The sequence below is a fragment of the Netta rufina genome (assembly GCF_964035555.1).
Source record: "Netta rufina genome assembly, chromosome: 2".
In the NCBI taxonomy this organism is placed as follows: Eukaryota; Metazoa; Chordata; class Aves; order Anseriformes; family Anatidae; genus Netta; species Netta rufina.
In genome coordinates, this window is record NC_140124.1 from 114,672,527 (window position 1) to 114,682,899 (window position 10,373).

The 10,373-nt window shown below is 38.2% G+C and overlaps 1 protein-coding gene across 3 annotated transcripts in view; it reads left to right on the forward strand.

Moving 5' to 3' along the window:
* The window catches only part of TRAPPC8 (trafficking protein particle complex subunit 8), a 48,430-nt gene extending 43,985 nt beyond the window's left edge, over nucleotides 1-4,445 (forward strand). For all 3 annotated transcript variants that reach the window (XM_084282761.1, XM_084282762.1, XM_084282763.1), the window contains 3 exons: nucleotides 417-562; nucleotides 1,315-1,404; nucleotides 3,422-4,445. In XM_084282761.1, coding sequence (XP_084138887.1) covers nucleotides 417-562; nucleotides 1,315-1,404; nucleotides 3,422-3,656 — 471 coding nt within the window. In that variant the 3' untranslated portion in view covers nucleotides 3,657-4,445. The remainder of the gene's footprint in view (nucleotides 1-416; nucleotides 563-1,314; nucleotides 1,405-3,421) is intronic.
* Nucleotides 4,446-10,373: the final 5,928 nt, after the last annotated feature.

Consider the following 10,373-nt stretch of genomic DNA (forward strand, 5'->3'; position numbering starts at 1 on the left):
TTTTCTGTTGTGAACTTCCCAGGGTAGGTGATGGTTTTTTTTCTAGTTACAGCTTCTGAATTAGGGAACTAAACGCTGTCCCTTTTTCTTCAAATAATAGAAATAAAAGAAAATAAAAGAAAACAAAACCAAAACCAAAACGCATCAAATTACCACAACACTAGCCTGCTTTTGTGAAACTTGCACAGATAGTTTTTTCACAGTCAACTGTGAAATCTCTCTCAAAAGAAGGTAACTGATAACCATATCATTTCCTTACTTAGAATGCTTAAATACAAAAATTGGAATAATTAAGCTGTAGGCATGTCCCTGGAATTAGAGTTCATAATAAAAACTTGTAACTTCTGTGACTGGATTTACTGTGTTACATGGTGTTTCATGCCAGTGTTTTAAATGTCATTCTGAATTTGTTTCAGGAGTTACCGGAAATGGCTCTCTTAAAGTTTTTTCGACCAGAAAGTACACCAGGACCTGCAAGACCAACACCAGAGCAGCTTTCCAGTCTTATCAAGACGAGTCTTCATTACCCAGAGTCTTTCAGTCATTCTTTTCATCAAAAAAGGTTAGTGGAATGCTTTCTGCAGAACCTTTTGAAATATTGTTAATTTGATGTAAATCCTGTTGAGAGATGCAATGTGGATTATAGTACAGAAGACAAAACAGCATGAAATCTTGCTGAGTTCCTAAACTTGCTGCTTAGGTAATGCATAAGTAAAATGGAAGTTTAGAGTAGAAAAAACAGGCTATAATATCACAGTTTGCAGTTTTAATGTTAACTGGTAACTTACTGAAAACAAAATAAATAGTCTGGTGCCTTTGTGTGCATTTTGGTGGGTGTCAAAGGAGGAAACAGCATAACTGCTCTGAGGAGCTCAGCAAAGCTACAGTACTCTTAAATTAAAAGAATTGCTATGTCTACAGTATATGACTTGTCAAGATCAGCCATTGTTCAGACTTATGTCAAAAATAAAGATGATAATGGTCTAGATTGCTTGGGCTCCTGGAAGAATCTCAAAATTAACCTGTCAAATAGACGACTACTAGGGTGAATTAGTTGATACCTGCAAAAATGCTTGACTCTCCTAAAATGAAAATGATCTGAACAGAATTGGCTTAATTGGCTTGATAGTTTTTTTACATTGAGTTACTGACACTAAGTGATTGTATTATGTACACTGTCTCAGACTGTTGTATAATAGACAACTACATGTTAATTTTGCATGACCTGAAATTTCTTTTGACTACTTAAATCTTATTCTGGATAGTCTTTAATTATACTTTTTTTAATTGCTGTGAAACTATTTGTCTTTGCAGCCTCTGTCTGGTACCTGTCACTCTCCTACTTTCCAATTGTTCCCAGGCTGTTGTAGATGTGATGATTGATTTGCGGCATAAAACAACAAGGTAATGCATGGATGTTAATCAAAACATTTCCTGAGATTGCTTCCTAGTTTTAGGAAGTTTTGCAGTTTAACTACACTGAATATCTAGAACAAGATCTTTATAATAGTGGCTTCAATAGAAGAATGCAAGGTGATCTAGGCTTCATACAGTCAAATGTCTGTCTTCAGTCACTTACCAATTTTTGTTTTGCTTTTGGCTGTATCTAAGAGAGGGCCAAGTAGTTAAATTAAACTTTGCAGACCTTTTCTGGAAAAAAAGTGGAAACATTCTTAAACTTGCAGAATACTGGCTTTAGCAAACTTCCATTACTAAACAGGTTGCTTTTTTCATTTTTAAAATATCAAGTCATTTGTAGAAAACAACTTTTGAAGTATAAACTTGAATAGTTTATGCTGTAATGTGATCTAGTATAAAATGTTGTCATAAAAATACCTAAGGTTCTAAGATTTCCCCTAGTATTTTACCAGCTTACATGTATTCTTATTCTATGTAAGAATACTACACTGGGGAAACATTTTGTGAATTGTTTCTAAAAGTTTTAGATATTTCAGTGGGATAGATGGAATTCAGTAGTACTGAGGTACTGTTAGTTTTCATTTCTGTTAATAAAAGGCAGTTTAACTCGTGTAAAATTCATGTGAACCCTAATCCTAGATACAATGCTACCTGATTTACCTTGATTTACCACAAAATAAACCTGTGGGACTCTTGATTTGAATGATCTTGGGGGAGGGGGTAGGGAGGGAGATGACATGACGGATTGAGAGACATTGAGGTCTTGTTTATGGGGAATGCTTGCTTCTTGCCAATGGACTGTCTTACGTGGTAAACAAGAAATTAAAAACCCAGAGCTTAACACACGGGTTCAGAAACAAAGATTAGAAGGATAAAGTCTTCAATTTATTGGTTAAAACTGGAAAGCTATTCACTGAACTTCGTTTTCATGAGGTGGTTGCTCTCTTAAAGCATTATAAGACCCAGTCTGACTGGGTATTGCAGTTACATGCCTTGACACTTATTTTAAAAAAAAAAATAAAAAAAGCAAAATACCAAACCACCTCCCTCCACCGTAACCACCAAATTACTGCAGTGCCTGTGTATATCCATGTTAACTATTTCTGTTGATGTGACATGATCTGTCTCTAGTTCATGGGACAGGCCTTAAGAATGCCTTATGCAATACTTTTTAAAAACTGACAATTGGTATCTTGTTACCTAGGCTATTGTTATGTCATGGTTCTATAAAAGCTGGCAGTACACTGGAATTTATAATTACAAATAGATATATCAAGTTTTGTGTATGGTGTGCAATATATTTAGAACTTAATGTATTAAGAATATATTAAGTTTTTTAAAGAAACTGGTCCATCTAAGCCAAAGGAAGAATAGTTGTAAAAGTTCATGTGAGTTTCAGAGCAGTAAAAAGGTATTTGGAAAGAAGTAAAGAGGACTCAGTTAAATGTACCCGATGAGTGGGCGTTGAGTATCTTAATGGATCCCTAAGGTGATGTCGTGGTATGCATGGTGGGAAAGAGGACAAACATGCTGAAAACAAACATCTTGAAACTGTGTTTAGCATCTTGGTTAAATGTTAAGCACACTTCTGTCTGTATCTTTGATTGCTATTGCCTTTCAAAATCTAGGCTTGTCTTCCTAGAAAAATCATAACCTCTTAATGATAAGGTTGGGAGGGTGGAACAATGAAGTATTTGAGGAATGCAGTGATTTAAGGGAAAATATTATAGGCAAGTAATGAAAAAGACCCAGCAACTTCTAAGATTCCGAAGAAGACCAACGGTTCGCACTCTAGCATCTAAAGACTGCCAGAGTAGGAACTTAGTTGTCCAATTCCTGGTTTTCGGTTAGTTTTCAGAAAGCATAAACGAGCATATTTGTAAGGGGCTGATTGTGAACACAGTGCATTCGGAAGTTTTGGGAAAGCTTCAAATTGAGGGGTTCGTGTAAACTGCTAATGTCTGAAATGCGGAGAAATAACTCCTGTTACCTTCTTTTTCAGCCCAGAAGCACTAGAAATCCATGGATCTTTTACGTGGCTTGGGCAAACACAGTACAAGCTTCAACTGAAAAGCCAGGAAGTCTATAGCTTGCAGCTAAAAGCTTGCTTTGTTCATACAGGTGTCTATAATCTTGGAACCCCCAGAGTATTTGCCAAGCTAGCGGACCAAGTTACTTTGTTTGAAACGAGTCAGCAGAACTCCATGCCTGCACTGATTATTATTAATAATATCTGACCACTTCTGAAAAATCATACTAAAAGACAAAATAAATGGGATTCTTTTCTTATATTGCTGGTTGACATTTTGCTGCAGTTTTTTGAAATAGCACCTCAAACATCTAACTTGTTACTAGAGATTGTGTAGGAAAGAAAATAGCAAAATATTCAGACTACTTGTCAATTTGTTTCTCAATGCAACGCACGTTGGACTGAAAATTCGTTTATCCTTTTATAATGTATTTCTTCTCCGGTAATTAAGATATTCATAACACAAAATAATCTTTAACTCCAAATCTGAACATATTTGTATGTCCTATGCCCTGTCAAAAACGCAGCTTGACTGCTGTTACAACTTCCAGCATGGTGTGTTTAATATTTGTGGCTGTATTAGGATATGGTTCAGGAAGAAACCATCACTGGCTTTTTCCTGTCTAAAGCCATTAGTCATGATAAATCCCAACCTTACTGTGAAGTTCAATAGGGTATCTCCAATCTGTTCCTCAATTCTTTAGTATAAAACTTTGTTTTGAGTTTTCATGTTTATGAAAGCTGATGACCTGTCAAGGTTTACATACAAGCCCCACCTATGGTGTTTAAAAAATAATTTCTTCAACCAGTTTGAGTATTTCTTTCTCATTCATCTCAGCACAGAATGCACTATTTCACAACCATGAGATTGTCATTTAAATTGTCACTTGCTTTATTATGTAACTAAAACAATTGATCTGTTTTAAAAAAAATCTACTCAAGATTTTCAAGAAATGTATTATATTTATAACAAATGTACTGTAAATAGAATAAAACATACACCATATTCACTGTATGGACTGCTGCCTTTAATTTTTTTTCCTTCCTTTTTATACAGCTTTGGCGACCTACTAGTGCTGATTTTGTATATAAATTCAGTTGTGTACATTAGAATATGTTCATTCTAGTCCTTTTTGCTCTGAAGTTTCTATCTTGTTGTCATGTGTAGTGTTGGTATACATGGAAAATTGCAGAGGTTGCTATATTTGGCTTTTGAGTTCTCACATGGTATTTCTGGGAGCAAGTCTCAGGATTCAGCTACCTGGGGAATATCAGTATGTGGTGAGGATTTTTAATTTGAGTAGTAGCTGCTGAACGTAGAGAAGGCTGTGAAGTAATCGAGTGCAGCAAAACCAGCGTAGAGTTAGGAGATGTGGTTTATGGTGGATTATCTGAGTACAAGGAGAAACAGAAGACTTCTGTCTGCTGTGTCATGTGGCTGAAGGAAATTCCATCACAGAACAACACTGACTTATGAAACAGTAAATCTGCCTTCAGAAGCTTTTTTTTTTTTTTGACACCTTTTATGCAGCACTACTGTATGTCTGTTTCCAGGACTTAAATTCCTGAAAAGTCTTTGAATTCATTCACAGCACGTGGCCTTTCATAGTCATACTTAATGACTATGCTGATGTATTAACAGAATAGTTGAATATTATAAAACAAACGTGCTGCTTCTGGGGCAGAGTTCTTTTCTGCTGTTGGGCAGCTTTCAAGGCTACACTTGCTAAATTTTTCTTGGCATTGCACTGTGTCATGAGTGCTCTGTCTTGGCAATCTTTTTAGGAGTGAAAGTGTTATTTATGCCAGCCAGCTATCCTGCTGTAGGCCACTAAGTAGTAAGTCACATCTGATGTGTTTTCAGCACTTCTTTGAATACTTGAGTGGCAGAAGTCACATTATTCAGACAGAGGATGTTTCCACGTGAGTTTTGTGACATATGAGTCAGAATTTAACTGACTTTCAGCATGTCAAAATAAACTGCTAATAAATATCTCGTGACTTGGAAGTTCCACTGTTGTAAAGAGTAGCCTTACTGCTGACTCAATTAACTGCTGCCTGGCATAGTTTTTTTTAATGATCCTAACTTTTAGATTAAGTAAACCAGTCCTTGATGTTTCTACTGGTGTATATCTAGGTTTTTAAAACAAAGAAACTGTCACAGATCATGTAGCTTGGCTTGAAAGAACTACCATATGTAGATCAACCCTTCATGTTTCTCAATGCTTATAGGAACAGGGTGAGCAGGAGGCTTAAGGAGATGGAGGAATGTTTTATTCCGTATGGGCAAAATTAGCAGCCTCTTCATCATATACTTATGAGATGCTTTTCTATGTCTGTTTATGTAGACATGAGGTGTTTTTTTTCCTGTGCATAGCAACTGTTCCCAAGGAGTTCTCAACTAAGCAAAACTCAGAAAACTCAGCATTCTAAGCTGTTTCAACCCTACAAATAAACCAGACTTTGATTATGCTGTTGATATAATATCATGTTGCTTTAAAAAAAAAAAAAAAAAAAAACCACCAACAACAAAGCATTTGCTTTCTTTTCGCCCTTCATTGAAATCTCCCTTTTGTTCTCTTTCCCAGCATGCTGCTTAAAAAAACTGAGATTCTCAACTTGTCATATTCTAAAATAACGATGGAAGGGTGGTATCTGAGTCTAACTCTTTAAAGCATGTTAGAAAAGACTGTTATGATGTGTCTGTGGAATGACTCTATTGTAAACATTAAACCACAAACCAAAGTGCTTTATTTCCAAATCAGCATCAGTTCCTTCATGCAGCGTTGTCAGTTGTATAGATCATGTTCTGTATAAAGCATGGAGCTGACCAAAGAGATCAAAATCTCTAAATTCAGTAAAAATGTACAGTTTCACAAATTCTCTACCACGTTCAAAATGAGAAAATTAGACTTGTATCAAGTAAAACATAGGAGTAGTTACACACCTTTGTGTACCTAAATCCTAATTTATTTTTTTTTGTGCTGTGTCACCAACTAGCATGGTCCTGGAACGAGGTGGGTGAATTTCTGTCATCTATTCCATATTTAGGAGTGTGCCCTTCTAACATCCTATGCTATGGGGAAGCAAATGATGTGAGAATTCAGCTAGTTCCAGGCTCCTTTGCCAAGATTTGTTGAAGTGCTGCATTGACAGGTTACGATTTTGTGCAATGAGTATCTGGAATAATACGGTTTTCTAATGTCTTCAATACACGTAGGCCCTGAATATGACTTAGAAGGCACACAACACTTCTGAAAGGATGGTTTGAGAATGGTGGGAACATCAGGCCATGTAGTTGGTGGCTTTTATGTTTTATATCACTTCTGAAGCTTGAGAGGGAATTCCAATATTTAAATTAAAATCTAAAATTACTAAATTAAAATCTAAATTTCTTGTGATGGAAACGCATTTATAATGTCTTTGTCTTAAACTGCATTATTTAAATCTTGTTTAAACATTCAGTATAATAGAGTAAGGCTTTAACTAGCAATAAATACCAAAAAGTAAGCCATATATTGCAAATGCACAGGATTCACAGTAATTGTCTGATCTATGTAGAAACTAACTTTTTTTGCTATTATGGTACTGAGTGTAGATAGCGTCTTACAAGGAAAAAAATTTGGAAGATTTGGCCTTTGTCACAGTCTTCATTCTGACTAACAAAAAATTATCTTCAGTCCACTTGATGTAAAAGTTACTTCCTAAAATTAAACTGTTATGTTTCTGAAATTATATGCTTGGAAAAAAAAATAATTATAATGTCTCTAGCCACACATGGTCAGTGATAAGTTTAGAATGATAAATGAGGGGAAAAATGGGGAAAACTGGTTAACAAGTTAAAACCATTGTGAAATGAACTTTTTTTTTTTTTACAACTTCAAAATATAAAAAAATTATTTTTATAATTAGGAAGAGGACACTGGGATAGTTTCCCCATCAGATTTTTGTAATATCAAAAAACTTTCCCAAACAAAAGAACTTCTGCAATTAGCTCTCCTAGAGGCAGTGAAAATGCTTCAACTTTTTGGCATTCAGTTTTTAGTGATAAATAGGGTAGGCAATATCTTGTCAAAATCAAAAATAAAATCAGAACGTCTGACAGTGCTGTCCAAAAGCTTAGATAGCTCGTGGGAAAAGCACCATGTATATATAATGAGGAGGTTACAGATAAATCCTTATACCTATACAATGTATTCACTACACTGGCTTTAAAGATGTGTAGACCATTATATGGAGGGAAAATAATCTTATTTTAATCTTTACGAAGAATGGGATGCTTGATGGAGGGTTACTTTAACTGAGCTTCACTTCTATTCTTACAGCCCATATAGTTTCTTTTGGACCATTCAGTATATGGACTGTTCTTCCAGCAAAGAAGTCCAATTCTGAGGCTGAGAGAAGCACTTCACATCATACGCAGTCCAAAGATAATCATAGTTATGCATTCTGTGTATTTCAAACAAAGTTGGCAGAGAGATGCTTCTGATACTTACTATCTTTCCATAACTCAAGACCTGGCACCTGAGGATTTTTGTAATGTATCAGGAGAGGGCATCCCAGATTTGTAAAGCTTTGCTTCTTAGATTGTTTGGCTGTGCATTTTCTCTGGCAAGAAACTGTGAGTCATATGTTTTTGGCTGTTTGTATAACTGAATTTACTTCTCAGTGCTGTTTCCTGTAGGTGGGCAGGGGGCTGCAGTAAGTGCAGTTGTGGGAGCCATATCAATATAGCCAATGATATTGTCAGGGATATCCACAGTGACAGTAGACATCTCTCCATCACATATGCCATCACAGAAGTCAGCCTATGCAAAAGAAGAGACATTCTGCTGCTCCAGAATTATATGCAAGAGTTATTGGATGTTTCTGTCACATAAAAGTCCAATTTCTATTACATTTGCACTGAAAGCCAGCACATGTGAATTGCTGCCTGTCACCAAGTGAATGAACATCTTGTCAGGCTTGGGCACAAATAGAGTTTTCAAAGTCATATTTCTATGCATGTCAGTGCAATAGATATTGTTCCCAAAGTTTCCTGTGAGGATCTCCACAGTGCAGGACTGCTGAGATTTCCAGACTGCTAACTTCAAGTCAAGTTTGCATTTCTTGGTCATACAGCTGAGAAAAAATTGCTGATCACAGGGCTGAGCATGGTCAACCACCCTATCTCTTCAAATGATATGTTTTTCACATCCATGTTCTCATCCATGGCAACATGCATCATGCTAGTGACAAGCCTGATGCTGCTACAGGAGATGTCCATTCTGGGTCAAGGCTACAATTTGGGAGACACCTGCAGTTACAAGGAAGAAACCATTGTCAGGAAAAGTAGTACTTTGAAACCTCTTTGAAGGCAGGACAGCCACTTCTTCCATGATCTAGCAGGATCATGGAAGGATATAGATAAAACATTTGTTGTCCAGAGAATGATTAAAATCTTTGGGGACAAGGTTCTGGATATTCCAAAGCTTATTGGTGCCTGTGGGCAGCAGGTGAAAGATGGGAGAGGTATGGCTGGACATATGTCTGTTCATGGTGCCATTGAATCTGAAATTGGTCCCTGCTGCTACCTTCCCTGCCTCATCCTCTCCAGTTCTGCTGATAAGCAAGCCGGTCATGGCAAGGGAGATGAAGTTGTAAACCCCAAACAGTGCTCTTTGCTTTCTTATATTACTCTTGATAGATGTAAATGTGTAACTCCCATCCTCTGAAACAAAGATGTGACTGTTGGAGACTGAGCACCTGGTGTCATAAGCAAAAAGGGTCCAGCTGAGCTCCTTGCACTGGGAGTCTGCCCCCATGTAGCAGCAATGTGTGTACGAGTGTTCAAACACAGGGGAAGTGACTCCTGCTGGTGGGATCCATCTGTCAAGGCTCTTGAAGTACAGGTAAACGTGACCATTGATCACTATTGTGACTGTGTGCACACAGGTGATGGCGCTGATGGCAGCTTCTTTGGCCTTAAGTTCTTCTGGGATGGGGAGGGGGGAGATGCTGCTCTCAGAAGCATTCATGCTGATGAAATCATCCTTCCCCAGGTATGTGGATACCTTTGGCTGCTTCTTAGAGCCAAACCCTTCATGGGGGTGCTGCAGGATGGTGGGGCTGGCACTGTAGTAGCTCATATAGGTTCCTCTCATCAATGTCACTGTGAGGCCAAAAAGTATCGCGTATGCCAGCTACGTGTGGCTGCAATCCAAGGTGTCCCTGCTGCCCTACGAGCAGAGCCACAACCTGGCCACCAGTGTCCACCAAGGCTAAAGCACCGTGTCCCTGGCTCCTGGAGGGCTGAGGGCCGTGCTGAAGGGCTGGGACAAGTGGCAGTGGGGGCTGTGCAGAACATGGCGGCAGCCGGCTCCTCCCCTCCCCTCCTGGTGAGGTTTCTCTGTGGCAGAGGCGGCTGCTGCTGAGGGGTGCCCTGCCCAGGGGACCCCAGACAGGGACAGAGTCTGGCTGGATCGGGGTGGGGATGTGCTGAGGAGATGAGTTCTTGAATGAAGAGAAGCTGCTTTCATCAGAGTATTTCTCCAGCAGCAAGGTTTCCTCATGGACTTTCTCTATCATTGCCTGAACAAAAAGCTCCACAATCACACTTTTTCAGTAGGTCTTAAGACACTTCAACCATCTGGAGTTTAAGCCTTATCAAAAACAACCACTAATTGCCATTAATTGCACAGATGTTGGCAGTCCTTGGCACTGTGGGGTTTCTCATGTGTCTTCCTCCTCCTCTTCAGCAGCATCAGGGTAGTGCTGGCGCTGCCAGGGTAGGCAGGCAGAGGGGAGAGGGGTGACATCGCCCAACCAAATGGAAGTGGGAGGTAGATGATGGGACAGAATTATGTACATGCTTGAAGTGACATAAACCTCAGAAGGGAAGAAAGAAAAATGAAAAAAAAATATTGAAAACAAACAAAAAAAACTT